Source organism: Trifolium pratense, linkage group LG2 (assembly GCF_020283565.1).
Source record: "Trifolium pratense cultivar HEN17-A07 linkage group LG2, ARS_RC_1.1, whole genome shotgun sequence".
Taxonomy (NCBI): Eukaryota; Viridiplantae; Streptophyta; class Magnoliopsida; order Fabales; family Fabaceae; genus Trifolium; species Trifolium pratense.
The window spans coordinates 1,880,189-1,895,403 of NC_060060.1; the positions used below are offsets into that span (position 1 = coordinate 1,880,189).

Below are 15,215 nucleotides of genomic sequence, written 5' to 3' on the forward strand. Positions count from 1 at the left end.
TCTAAGGGTCTGTTTGGTAAAAATAAGCTATAAGCTAGCTGATAGCTGAAAAGCTAGCTTATAGCTGATAGCTGAAAAGCTAGCTTATTGAAATTAAAGTGTTTGGTAAAATTAGCTTTTAAAGTGGTTATTAAATATAAAATTACATAATTGATAGTGGGTAGTTTATTTTTTAGAGTGGGTAGTTATTAAATTAAAGGGTAAAAATGGAATAAAGTGTAAAAAGCTATAAGCTATAAGCTCAAATGCTACTTGAAATAGCATCTGAAAAAAAGCTATAAGCTAGTACAAAAAGCTTGTTACCAAACACCTCTAATTTTTTGAAACAAGCTTATAAGCTCATATAATAAGCTATAAGCTAGCTTATTTGTGTTACCAAACAGAGCCTAAATTTATTTGTTATAAGTTAGCTTATTAGTTGTTCGTTATTTTTTTTTTCGTAAAATAAAATCTAAATATTGAGAAGTGTATGAGTTTAAATATGTACTATTTTACGGTAGAGTTTAAATATGTACTTAAACTTAAACATAACAAATGTTTGTAAAACCTTTTATCAATTTATTTTTTTAGTTTAAAAAAAAAAAGCAGAGATAGCAGCCCAATCCAACGGTTCTTCTCTTGCAGCAGCGTTAGCAGCAGAAAGAGTTGCAGCTGAGAATCCAATCCTGGTTGAAACATAAAAAATAAAATAAAAAAATAAAAGAACAAAACAAAAAACTTGATATCCAGATCATAGTTGTGTACCTATTTTTAAAATAATTTTTATTTTGGCTAAAGATCTTATGATTCCTGATATTCTCTTTTAAGAAAAAAAAAGTTGATGGGTTTTTTGTTTGTTACAAAATCAAATAAGTCTGTTTTTTGTTTTCACCATCTGCTTAATTTGAATCGGGGGTCAGTTCTAACATCAAGTGGTTTCAGCCCCCTTCCTAAATAAGCCTTTGATGGATACGTTATTATAGCCAAGATATATACTTCTGTTTGACAGTAAATGGGATTACATGCATTCATAGGTGTTTTCTCGGATTTTCTCACATTATTTTCCATGTTTAATCAGGCTCTCAATATCAAGAAAGGAGAAGCCAAAACAGTATTCTTAGAATGAAGAGTTAAGCCTAACTCAATCCTACAAAATGAAATTGTAAAGTGAGGATTGTCTCTTATTGATAAATTCATGTTCAGACCAACTCACATCTGATGTGAACTTCTTAACACACTGTCTCACGTCTAGCACTATTGGGCTTGGTGCGTGGATATAAATGATGGGTGGCCCGATAACAGGTGGCCCAACGGATCAATCCGAGCTTGAGACCTCTCACCCATCTCAAGAAGTCTCAAATCCTCGGGAGTCCTAGAGTTGTGACCCTTTGAGCTTGATCCCTTAAACCGTTGTTGGAAACTTTTCTTCAGAAACCCTACGGGTAGATGAATAGAATGTCGTAGCAGTTAATCCAGACCGTGCAAATTCTGATGGTTGACTTTGGTCAGTTGAGCCTCTGTAGGACATATTAAGTATGCGTTATCTGATAAGTGACGTCTTATCTAAGAACACAACAATCTCACTTATATCGTCATGGAAAGTCCTCTTGCTCAGATTTTCAAGGCCCAACTCCCAGGAAACTCTGAGCTGGAGGACTTTTCATGACAATATAAGTGTGAGTGTTGTGTTCTTAGACAAGACGTCGCTTCTCATGAAGCGCGTACTTAATCTATCCTATAAAGGCTCAACTGACCAGAGTTAACCATCGGAAGTTGCACGGTCTGAATTAACTGCTACGACATTCCTTTCATTTACCCCTCGGGGTCTGAAAAATAGTTTCGAACAAAGGTTTAAGGGATCAACCTCAAAGGGTCAGAGCTCTAGGACTCATAGGGTATACTTCTTAAGATGGGTGAGAGCTCTAAAGCCAGATTGAGCTGTTGGGCCACATGTTATCGAGTTTCCGTTATATTCACACACCAAGCCCGATAGTGCTAGACATGACGGGATGTGTTAAAAAATTTCACAACGAATGTGAGTTGGTCTTGTTTTTCCTTTTTGATTGGCTGAATTTGCTAAAACAACATGAGTGGTACAAGTTGTTTTGTTGTTCTGGTGCAACATGTGGGACAAGATTGATCTAATATGTGTGATGCATCTGGCCCCGTCTTTAGGCTATGGTTTATGCATGATCAGGCGTGATTATTATTATCCGAGCGAGATTTTTGGTATCTATTTCTCTTAGCGAGATTATTGGTTATTTCTAAAAAATTGGTTAGCAAGTTATTAGCTAGATTTGTTTGGAGAATTAGATATGATCAAATCTAATTATATGAAGATTCAAAAAAAATCTTATCCTTTAGTGATTCTATATGAAGATTTATCCTCATATTTTTGTCTATATGAAGATTTGGTAGACAAAAAAGCGCTTCTATATGAATATTTTTTTAGTAGACAGAAGCACGTAGTTATGATGATAAAAAAATTACATGTTTCTCTTTGATTCAAACCATAAATCATATTACCTGTTGATTTTGCAAACAATGCATATTATGACATTCGTTAACAATATACTTGTGTATGGATGTAGTCAAACACATCAGAGGCATCTAACCCAGATCTAACCAACCCCAAAACCACTGGCGCAGTGTAAGCAAATCTAAAACCTTAAAACCTGCATATCACAACAAATCTAGAATCAAATAGAGAAACAAAGGATAAAATTGCCAACCACACACCAGAGAAGGATAATCTAGAAATATGGTGGAACAAACCGATAATGATCACATTGAGATCTGAACATCGTTAAACAGATCAACTGATGGGAGGACGGCTATATGGATCCACATGAACCAAAAGAGGAGACACGAACCAAAAACACCATATGGCTTCCATGCCGATGGAAACAAACCCTTTCAGCTTTAAACCACAGCAGTTAGACTGGATTAGTTGAACAATGGTGTCGCCAACCGTGAGGGCTTGACACAACACCACAACCTAAGCTACATCATAGAAGGATGGTTTGGATTTAGGGTTAAGGAGGTTGAGAGAAGGTGGACAATGGCCGAAGGATAAAGAGTGGTGAAGGCTAATGTTAATAGAAAAGAGTGAGGTTTGGTTGTTGATGATGAAAAAGAGTGAGCTTTAATACGAATTTATATCAATTTCACCTAATAAAAGAGTGGATGTTAATAGAAAAATCATGTACCTGTTTTTCTTTAAAGTCTATTTTTCTTTCAAAGTCAAATCCAATATTTATTGTTTTCAACAATACTCTTAAAAGTCAAACCAATATTTATTGTTTTCAACAATACTCTTAAATTTGGTAAAAAAAAAAAAAAAAAAAACTCTTAATTATCTTTTACAAATTGGAATTTGGTGCAATATATGTACCAAAAAAAAAAAAGAAATTGGTGCAATAAAATATAATAAATAGTTCAAAGCATTAAAAATGATAACAATTTTGGTTAGAGTGTAACAAAATTTATTTTTAAAAAGTTATGTGTAAATGATATTAAGGAGTAATTTAAATTTTTTGTTTTTTTATCAAGTAATCTAGTGGCAAAAAATTTACTCTTAAAGTAAATTTGTAAAAAATTTCAAATTCAAACTCATGTCTATTTATATTGCAATTTTCCTACAAAGTGAGTTATATTCACAGAAATAAGAGTAGATTAAATAATGGGCTATAAAAATTGAAATTATAAAATTATTGAGGGGCTTGTTGAAATTAATGGATCGGGAGAGATAAAAGTAAATTTATCATATTTTTAATGCTTGGAGATAAAAATGTAGGGTCCGTTTGGATTTAACTTATTTTTTAGTTTATGAAAATAGCTTATACAAATAAATAGACTTTTGTGCTAATTCATAAGTTTTTATTGACAAAATGTGTAACTTTATAGGTTGTTTTATCATAAAATACTTGGAAAAGTTTATAATAATATATAAAAATTTATTTATTTGCATATGTTGTTTCACATAAGCTTAAAAATAAGTCAATTCAAACGGATACATATAGCATGTGTTGGTGATTACTCATAAATATTTTAGAAAAAAAAAGGACAATATATCTTTGCCAAAAAAATAAGACAATATATATTGTTTTTATATTAAGATATAATAAATAATTCTTTAGGTTTAATATAATATTATTTTAACGATGTTATTATTTTTTTTTTGAAGGATTTAACGATGTTATTATTATTACGAGCATTTAACAGTTTGCATTTATGTCTTATTTAATTATTTTTTTAAACTAATTTCTCTTGTCTTATACTCCCTCCGGTTATATATATATATATATAAAAGAAAAGTTTTGCTTTTTAGATTAATTGTAAAATGAATGTATCTAGACTATAATATAGTTTCAATACATTTATTTTACGATGAACCTAAAAAGTCAAACTTTTCTTATATATGAGACCGGAGAAAGTATATTATAAAAAAGTCAAATGTATTCGTTCGAAATCTGAACTAAATACATTTTACTGTTTCTTTACTTATATTTGAAGGAACTATATAAAAGAAACCATGGATTCGGATCGTTGTTTTAGAAATTCTATAAACTGGTTCAAGGATTCTTTATACAAAAATCGGACTTTCACATCTATTTTGCTACATTGAAAAAACAAATGGTTCAAGGATTCTTTATATAAAAATATGTTAAAATTTGTTTTTTTTTATTCGACATTTAAGTTTGTTATTATTATAATGATGAAATTTTATTTATATTGAAAAATATGTGAAACTATTATGTATTTTTTTTGTAAAACTTATTAAATGAATAAATTTGATTATAATTTTATAATTTTTAGAAATATATGTTATAATTTTTATGTAAAACTTATTAATTTGAATAAATTTGACACATATTTATCCAATTTTTATGTATAAGTTATTGACGATGGTTCTGCAAGTGTACAGAATCGCTACCAAGTAATAAAGTAGTAAGTTATCGTCTCCACATGGATTGTGCCAAGGTTATTAGTTCGATTTATGAATTAACGCTCTTAACAATAAATTGAAATAAAAGACTTTGCATTCACTTTGTTTGTTTGAGATGGTTTTGAACCGTTGAAAATAAATAGCAATTAAAGTGAAGAGTAATTGAGAGTAAAGGTTTGAGTTTCCTCCCCTAGTTCTGCTTGGTAACTGGCGCTATATCTGCTTACTATTGACATATTATCTGAAGATTAATTTCTATTAAAGTAAGCTTAGTTTAGCTATATTCTATTGTAATCTGTTTAGGGTGAATCAATCAAACTAGGCTTAGCCTTTGTTATTTCTTGTCCTTACCTTAACGAGTTCAGCCTTTTAATGTGCATCCTTACCTTTAGAGGTTCCTAATTTATCAAGTTCTCTAGTCTGACTGGTTCCCTAATATCAGTACAAAATTTAACTATGTGTGATTCTTAATCTCTAACCTCACCGCAGATACTGAATTTAATGGTCTCGTGTAAGTGAGTTATAGTATCCCTTTGTTTCCGAAGTCTTAGATGTGTCACGATATCCACTTCGACCCTAGTTACTAACAGACTATGCGTACGTTCATATATGCTAGTGTATAAAACGATAAATACAAATACTGACAAATAATAAATGAATAACAATTTGTATAAAGACTTGGAAATAACCATATTACATGTTCTTAAGCATTCCTAGGGGAGTTCATCTACTTGACATAACCCTGATGGGGTTTAGCTACTAAACACCATAACAAAACAATAAGGAAAAGAAAACATAAAGATTACCCTTATGCCCTTGGAGCACCTGAGCCTCCTCCTTGCTTCCTACTTAGAGTTCTCCTAACTCTCTTGTGAATATTGAATTGTTCTCAATATTTCTGAATGAATAATAGTGGAGGAGAAAGACTCTATTTATAGTTTTTCAGCTGGATTTTGGGCTTTTCTGCGCACCCATCGTGGCCACAATGGCGTGTATTGTCGCCTCATCGTTGCCACGATCGATCATATCGTGGTGCGATGGAAGATTTCTTGCGTGCTTTTCAAGTCTTCATCGTGCCACGATGGCAAGCCATCGTAGTACGATGGGAAAGATTTTCTTCAATTTTTCTTCCAATTAAACGCCTTTCATCGCCCCTCGCCGGATCTCATCGTGGGTACGATGGATTGCGCTGTTTATTACATTTTTGCCCTTTTTGATGTTTTTTCCACTTTTCTTGTTCCTGGGCCAAGTATCTTCTCTTTTTCAGGTATTTGCTTGCTTCTGGGCTTCAATTTCTATTAAAACTATATACTATTTTACTAATAAAATTACCATCTAATTGACTGTCATCAGTTACAAATAATAGTCCCTTATGTATTTTTTAATAAAAAAAAATCTAAATTTGATTAAGAACATTTAATAATAATTAACTTTATTATTATTATTATTATTATTATTATTATTATTATTATTATTATTATTATTCGTTAGTACTGTAGTAAACTTCATAGCTTATTTTATGAAAAATATTATTTATGATTCTATTTTTATATACCTATTTTTTATGCATATTTATCTTATTTTTTCTATAAATTTTTATATTGACTAAACTTTCTATAATTATTTTTTGTTCTAAGTTTTATGCATATATAGATTCACATATAATTTTTTTTATTGTATTCATCTTATTATTTCTATATTTTTTTATTAACTAAAATTTCTATAATTTTTTATTGTTTTTGTTTTGTTCCTATTTTTCTGTATAGATTCATATATGACATTTTTTGTATTCATCTTATTCTTTCCTTTATTTTCAAGTAGCGGCCATACAGGGCGCGTTTTGCACATGTCTGTGTCTATTATGTAAATTTATGTTAAAAAAAAAATGTCTTATGATATGGTTAGTTTGTTAATAAAAGATTTTTGCTACTTAAAAAATAAAATAAAAACATGTCTTATGTTATGGTAAGTTTGTTAATAAATTTTTTTACTACTAAACAAAGTTCGCATGCGCCTATTTTTTCACAGATATTCTCACTCTTCTAAAAATATCAGGAAGGACATCCCAAAACAAAGTTATGCCTGTATTTGAAGCTTGGAATCTACAATTCAAAGAAATACTTGTTATACCTAAGATATGTTAGGATGTTATGAGACACGAGCCTGAGTAGCTGATGGTGGCTCTGCAAGTGCACAAAATCACAACCAAGTAATAAAGTGATAAGTTATCGTTCTCCACAAGGATTGTGCCAAAATTACTAGTTTCGCTTAGGAACTTATAAAGTAAAGTTGTTTTGCATTCACTTTGTTTGTTTGAGAGAGTTTTGCATAAAAGTAAATAACAAGAAAGTAAAGAGCAATAATAAAAGGCGTGTGTCTGACCACACGGGGTGTGCGATTAAGTGTTTCGAATCCCTCTCATACTCCTTCTTGGTAAGTGGCATTATACTATACCTTATTATCAGCTATAAGCTACCAGATTAAGTTTCAGTAAAGTAAGCCTAGTATTACTAACTTACCTCTATTGCAAACTGTTTAGGTCGAACCAATTAAGCTAGTCTAGGTTTAGCCTTCATTATTTCATATCATTATCTTTAACGGGTTCAGCCTCGAAGGGGCGTCCCTACCTTTAGAAGTTCAGAATTTAACAAGTTCTCTAAGTCAGCTCGGTTTCCTAACATCAGTGCATAATTTAACTACTTGTTAATCTTAATCCTGCCCCCGTATACCGTTAGATACTGAATTTAATGGTCTCACATATCGGTAAGATGAAATGTCTCTTTAGTCTGGCTTATTAAGCTGTTGTCACGGGATCAGTTAATTTCACTCTAGGTTCATTCAATTAATGTAATCAATACTAAAGAATGAAGAATTCAAGCTAAGACAAATATAGAAAATAATGTAATAACAATTGAGCATAAACTTTATCGAACCAGGGTTACATATCTCAAGCATTAATAAGGGAGTTCATCTACTCGACCTAACCTAGGAAAAATAACTTACAAAAGACAATAAAGAAAAGAACTTTATTGGCATTGGAGTTCCTTGGCCCTCCTTGCCTCCTCCTTAGAGTTCTCATAACTCTCCTGAGTATCACTATTGTTGAGTGATTTATGAATGAATAATAGTGAATGAAGAGAGCTCTATTTATAGTTTTTTAGTTGGGTTTTGGGCTTTTCTGCCACCCATGTTACTCATCGTGGCCACGATGGCTTGTAATTTTGCCTCATCGTGGCCACGATGGAAGATTTACTTCAGATTTTCTGTTTTTCTTCAACCGTCTTTATCGTGCCACGATGATATGTCATCGTGGTACGATGGAAAAGATTTGTTGCAAATTTTCTTCGATTTAAACCGCATTCTCATCGCGCCACGCTGGATCTCATCGTAGGTACGATGTCTTGTGTTGTTTATTACGTTTTTTTCCCATTTTTTATGTTTTTTTCCATTTTTTTTGCTTCTGGGCCAAGTAACTTCACTTTTTTCAGGTATTTACTTTTTTTAGGCTTCAATTACTATTAAAACTACCCTAAATTACTACTAAAAACATCATATAATTGACAGTCATCAGTAGCATACGATAATACTAGGTTTAATGAGTTAAATGATCCCTTAAAAATATTTTAGGCTTCATTAGCATTAATATTGTGTGACACGGTCAAAAGTAACGTATTCGGTGTATTTTTCAGAACACTTGATTTGAATTCTCTTATGTTAAAATGCAGTATGAAGGAGTTATGTAAAAAACCCCACAGCAGGTTGAAAATTATTAGGTGTGCTACAACTTTTTTTATGACTAAAAATATACAAGTGAGTTTAATTATGATATAAAACCTCTGACATATCCACTCAAGGGGTGTTTGAAGTTCAGTTTGGATTGGTTTTAATTTTTAAAGAAAAAATTCTTCCGATTCAAAGATAGAATCACTAGCAGTTCCTTTCGGTTTTGAATGTTTACTTAAAAAAAAAAAATTCATCCGATCCAATTTTATGCTGTTTAATTTGGTTCGAATTTTGAATATCCAAAATAAAACTAATTCCAACTCCAATGAAACTTTTGATAAATGTGGACACTTTAATAACAACCTACTCTACACATCATTTTCGGATGCATCCAATCACCTTTACATTTTACAATGCAACATTTGATAAATACGCAAACCTTAATTACCAACTAGGTAAATTTTAATATGGACTACTTCATCAAGTGGTCCATGGTGGACCAGTCATGAATAACATTATAATGAATATGAATTTTATAAAATTCACCGTTTGATTGAAAGTTTAAATAATATAGATCATCCATAGAAAAATTTAGAAAAATTGAAAATCATTTGATATGTTATTGAGACACATCAAGATTAATAGTTTATTAAATAACAGAAATCTTGATGGGTCTCAATAACATATCAAATGATTTTCAAAAAATTTTAAAAAATTTCTGGATGATTTATACGATATAAAATTAATCCAACAGTGAATTTCGTAAAATTCATATTCGGTAGATCACTTGTCCACAGTGGACCACTTGTGAAGGTGATCTGTCATAGCATTAGCCAGACAAACTATTCACATCTTTAATACTTTCTCCGGTCACTATTATACTCCCTCCGTCCCAAAATATAAGAACTAGTTGACCATTGCACGCACACCGATGCATAACTTGGATTACGAATATCTTTAATTGTGCATTAGTAAAAATTATAGAAATTTGATATTTTGAAAATATTCGTCGAAACAAATCATACAAGATCTTATATGATCATATTTACATTTATATACTTTTAGAAAAATACGGTCAAAATAAGACATATGAATAGTGCATTTAGTCGAATGAGGTCTTATAAAATGGGAAGGTGGGAGTAAGAAAAAGAATAATTTTTTAGATTCATTAAAAAACTGATGTATCTGACCTATATTATGGACCAGATACATTAACTTTTCAATGAACCTAAAAAAGTGACTTTTTGCTTATAATAGTGATCGAACGGAGTACATTTCTAAACTTCTATATTTATTAATTGTCCATTTAATTTCCCAATAAAACTTTTAATATATTAAAGCAAAATTTGATAAACGCAAAGACTTTAATAGTACAACTATAAAAAATATGAAAATATTCATTTTATTTTTGAATATAAAAAATATCATTCTCTATCTCTCCGGTGCAGTTTTGTTTTGTTCTGTACTATTTTGTTCTGTCTTATACTATTCTATCAAGTATCTGCTGTTTTGCGAATCAAACGCACACTTAAGGTGAATAAATGAAGTGCCCGGATTTGAACCTCAACCGCTACATATATAAAGTGATGTCCCAACCAAATGAGTTAAACTCAAATGGACATATTGAGTAACTATATTATATGTATTTGACATATAATATAGTCTAGATACATTAGACACTCAATGTACCTAAAAAGTGAATTTTCTCAATAAAATAAAAATAATATTTATTATAACTAATATTAAGAAATTAATAATTATTAGATAATTATAAAATTAAATTTCCGATCTATAGTGGTAATATATTAAATTTTAAGCTCAGACTGAAAAACTATTCTTATAAAAAAAAAAAAAACTATTCTTACCGTTTCTTTGTTGGTCAAACAACTTTCCATTTCTAATTTCTAATTAACAACTTTCCATAAATAAATTACCAAATTAACGAATTTAAAAATTCAGCATAAAAGGAGGGAAAACAAAAACCCAAACCCATTTCGATTCATTCATCTTCACTCTTTCAGAGCAAATTCTGTAACTTTTCACTCAAACCAAACCAAAAACTGGATCTCAATTCATCTTCACTCAAACCAAACCCAACAATGGATCTTAATTCATCTCCATCACAGCTCAATCAGAGCAACGTTGATGCCAATGACAATTCTTGTCACCAGGTTCATTTCTTAGCTTCTATGCTTTTTCAATTTTAATTTTGAAATTTTCAATCTTAGGGTTTCTGATTATAACATATTATATATTCAATTAGCCAAATTTTTGTAATTCTTATTATTGATATTGACATGTTAGTTTCATGTCTGGTGTCTGTGTTTTTGTTGATGCTTTGTGGTTATAGATTGTGGAGTAATTTCTAAACCCTAAGTTAATGTAAAAAATTGAATTTGATGGGTTGTAGGGTGATGATGTATGAAAGGTTTACTTTTTGTATGTATTTGTTGTTTTCTGGTGTTTTTGAGATGTGATGATTTTTGGAGAGTACAATTTGAAAATGGATTATATGAACATGGATATGACTTGTTATGGGACATTGGGAATTATATGAAAATGAGAACTTTGTTGATTGGCGGTAGGATGATGATGATGATGTTTTGGGGTTTATTTTGACTAGCTAGATACCGTGTATGACTTTGATTTACAGTTTTAATAATGTACATTTTGATGCTAATGCGCTTTTTTTGCTTGATACCCATTTCGATTAATTCATCTTTACTCTCTCAGAACGAATCGGCTGAATTTTCACTCAAACCAAACCAAACAATGGATCTCAATTCATCTCCATCACAGCTCAATCTGAGCAGTTTTGATGCCAATGACAATTCTTGTCACCAGGTTCATTTCTTAGCTTCTATGCTTCTTCAATTTTGATTTTCTGTTGATTTGATTCAAATTTCAACCCTTAGGGTTTCTCATCATAACATATTATATATTCAATTATGCAAATTTTTCTTGTTCTAATTACTAATATTGACATGTTAGTTTCGTGTCTGGTGTCTGTGTTTGTGTTGATGCTTTGTAGATTTAGATTGAAAAATCCGTTCGTAGGGTGACGATGTATGAAGGTTTAGTCTTTGTATGTGTTTATTGTTTTCGGGTGTTTTTGCTATGTTTTATTTTTTATATTCTGAGATGCGATGATTTCTGGCGAGAGCACAATTTGAAAATGGATTATATGAGCATGGATATGACTTCTTATGGGACACTGGGAATTATATGAAAAATGTGAACTTTGTTGATGGGTTGTAGGATGATGATGTTTTGAGGTTTATTTACTAGCTAGAAATTGTGTATGACTTTGATTTAAGTTTTAATAATATTCATTTTAATGCTAACACATTTGTTTGCTTGATTTTCTACATTGAAGTTCCGGGAGAAGACAATGGATGGTCATGAACCTACTGATTTGCTGGTTCATACAGTCGAGGCCTCTGCTGTGCCAGAATTGCTCAGAAAGAAGACTACGTTGAAAAGGGTGTGTTGATTCAATCTCAATTTTTATGTATCTGAAACATAATTTATCTTTGTGTTTGATGGTTAACGCTTAACAAGGTTCCTCTTTATGGTTGGTTTTCTTTTTTTTTTTTTACAATGGTTTTTATATTTGTTACAGGCGGTTGTACTAGGTCTATTCAAAGAGTACCCTATGAAGGGAAAATCGTTAGGTCGACCTAAGGCTTTAAAGATTGGACATGAGAAAGCTAAAACAGAATTCCAAGGCACTGTTGTTATCGTTGGTGGTACTGGTGACAATGATGGTGACGAATCTCAAATTGTGCGTGCAGAAAAAATTGTCGAAGAAATTCCTTTGCCCACTGGCATCGAGATGAAAAAGATATTAGAATTTGAATTTCCACCAGAAGATATTGGAAATGTGTTGCAGTTTTTAGAGTTCTACAGAGTGTTCGGAAAGGTATGTTTTTATTATGAATTATGAATTTAATTTTTTGTTCTGAATTCTGATGTTTAATGTCCTCTTAAATCTTTGTTTGATTAATTGCAGTTTACTGCTGCAATCTAGTAGTCCGTAAACTGAATATTTCCATTGTTGCAAATTCTTTTAAAGCTATTTATGGTCAATTTCTTTCAATCAGCAAGTAATCTTTGTTTTCTTTTTGGTTTTATTGAGGTCTAACTTAACTTCTTGATATTGAAGTCTAAGATCAAATCAATTATAATCATGATATAAAATGAGACTACTTACCATTATATTAATATCATGCAATCTAAAATCAATTCATAGATTGACTTTGCAAATAGTCATTTAATTATTTTTTTCCTTTAAATTGAATTAAATTCTCTAGACAAAATGGTGCTATTATAGCTGAGATAATTTTGTTTTACACTTAACAGGCTCTTGACTTCAAGAAAGGAGAAGCAGGATTGATTTTGAGATCATTGACACGCATGCAAAATATGCGATACGTACATAATACTCTGGCGATTGAGTTCCAAGTTGGACTATTGTCTCTAATAGTATCTGACTCAGATATGCAGTGAGTTTATCCCATTTGTCTTTTCATTTATTTATTTCATTTTTTAAGGGTAGGAGGGATTTATTTTGCATAGTATATTGTGAATAAACTTTGTTATTTTTGGACTTTGGTATAGGCCTGCATCCATAACTGCCAGCAATGGCAAAAGCTCATGGTTGAATGTTATTAAGAATATAATTGCTGAGTCTGATTGTGCACTGAAGGATTTTCCGTTGGATTGGCTCAATAGAGGCATCAGCGGCTATTATGATTTGGACTTGTCTCAAAAACTCGTCCTTCTGAATTTCATATGTGATGAAGCTCTGGGAACAAAGTAAGTATTTCAAGGTTAAACAGAATATTGTTGTGAGAAACTTTCCTGTTACTTCATTGTTTGCTTATCTTTATTTCTTTTTTGTTCTTCCCTTGTCTTTTTAATAATAGTCTTTATCTTGTTTTAAGTAGCCGGGTACTTGCTTTTATATGTTCAGGACGCTAAGGACATACATTGATTCTCAAAATGCAACATTTACTGAAGAAAAGAAAGCAGCAAAATCGAAGGTTGCTGATGCTAAGGGAAAGGTAAGATGATACAAGTTGATTTGCTTTCTGTTTCTGGATGTGTTACAGGCAGCAAACAAACTGACACACATTCATATTCTTGTGTTTATTTATTTATTTATTTATTTATAGGAAAGAAATCTAAAGTTAAAGCTGCTAAATGAAACAGCGAAAGCTGTTATGTCAACTGAGTTGCAAGATGAGAAGGGAAAAGCTGTTATATCAACTGAGGTGCAAGATGAGATGGCCGAAGATATTATGTCAACTGAGGCGCAAGATGAGATGGCCGAAGCTGTTATGTCAACTGAGGTGCAAGATGAGATGGCAGACACTGTTATGACAACTGAGGCTAGCCTTCCAAATTCAGATCATGAAACTCTTCTTGCAAACTTAAAAAGTGATGCAGATAAAGCTCATACTGATTTGCTTGAGGCAAAGGGAGCAATTCGTAAATGTAAGTTGTACTGTTTGAGTTTTTCATATGCTCTAATTTTAAGTCAACTTCATGCATAGGTTTCTTCAATCTGATAGTAATATTTAGGTGGTTTGTGTAATTGAAAAGAGTACCTAAGTTGTAAACAAGTATAAAATAGTACTAGAAAATGAAAAAAAAGCTTTGATGTTGATTTTCTTCTTATAACATTGTAGGGAAGAAATGTTGTGATGCTGTGAGAGTCGAGCCTGAGTACATGGATACCAGTGGCAGGGCATTCTGGAAATTAGGATGCTGTAACGATGAATATTCCTTCTTGTTACAAGGTAATTTTCAAAACAAATTAGCTTAATTTTTTTAATGATACCATAAAAGGCTTCGGCTCTTGCAAGTTTACTAATATATATAGCAAAATACAGATGTCAAGAGAGAAGATGGAGATTCTGTTGAAGCTGATGAAAAATGGTTCTTTTTTGGAGCTGAACAGAAGGATGAGGTTAATAAGTATATTGCCTCGAAGAGAAAGTTTGGTTACCAAAGCTGACTTCAGTATAACTATTTCACAGCCTGGTTAGAAAATACATGGTATACTGTTTAACAGCTTGACTACAACATACATGCCAGTCTGCTAGGGGTCCTTCCAATTTTTTGGTGATAGTGACAAGGGTCCATAGGATTCAATGTAATTAGTTACAATTTGTAGCTAGTTTATTTTCTTGTACTGTAATTCTGGATGCATATTGACCAAATATTTTGAGGTATAGTGTTTTTCAATCAATATTTATTGCTACTAGATCTATTAAAGGATGATTCCATTTTGGCTATATCCAAAATATGATTTTTAGTCCTTGATCTTTTACATATTCATCTTTGATAAGCTTGTTGTTAGTGCTGTGTGTTGGAATTCTGCATATTTGATGAGAATGATGGTATCCCTAAGTTAGAGTATGTATGTTACTAGAATACCCTCTTATGGATGTTTTTGTTGAACAATGAACCTAAGTTAGGCCCCTTTTAAGTGCAGGAAAACAGAAAATGCACACTCCTAGGTTCGAAGCCAATGTGCCAATTGGTGCAGTAATGGGCA

The 15,215-nt window shown here is 31.5% G+C and overlaps 1 protein-coding gene and 1 long non-coding RNA gene across 2 annotated transcripts; one reads left to right on the plus strand and one right to left on the minus strand.

Moving 5' to 3' along the window:
- Nucleotides 1-503: 503 nt before the first annotated feature.
- LOC123910940 lies at nucleotides 504-3,126 on the minus strand. The gene is made up of 3 exons (XR_006810350.1): nucleotides 2,755-3,126; nucleotides 2,506-2,654; nucleotides 504-665 (listed from the first exon to the last, which is right to left on the minus strand). It is a non-coding gene; the product is annotated as an uncharacterized LOC123910940 (long non-coding RNA).
- Nucleotides 3,127-10,489: 7,363 nt separating this feature from the next.
- Nucleotides 10,490-14,952, plus strand: LOC123910941. The gene is made up of 10 exons (XM_045962230.1): nucleotides 10,490-10,821; nucleotides 11,384-11,494; nucleotides 12,027-12,134; nucleotides 12,273-12,572; nucleotides 13,013-13,155; nucleotides 13,271-13,468; nucleotides 13,626-13,716; nucleotides 13,828-14,149; nucleotides 14,344-14,454; nucleotides 14,548-14,952. Exons 1-10 carry the CDS (start codon nucleotides 10,750-10,752, stop codon nucleotides 14,670-14,672), a joined length of 1,581 nt encoding a protein of 526 aa, XP_045818186.1. The 5' UTR covers nucleotides 10,490-10,749; the 3' UTR covers nucleotides 14,673-14,952.
- The last annotated feature ends 263 nt before the right edge of the window (nucleotides 14,953-15,215 follow it).

Coding starts and splice junctions, on each gene's coding strand:
- LOC123910941 (XM_045962230.1), top strand. CDS start 10,750: ATGGATCTTAATTCATCTCCATCACAGCTCAATCAGAGCAACGTTGAT. Junction 13,156..13,270: donor GTATCTGACTCAGATATGCA/GTGAGTTTATCC, acceptor ACTTTGGTATAG/GCCTGCATCCATAACTGCCA. Junction 14,150..14,343: donor AAAGGGAGCAATTCGTAAAT/GTAAGTTGTACT, acceptor ATAACATTGTAG/GGAAGAAATGTTGTGATGCT.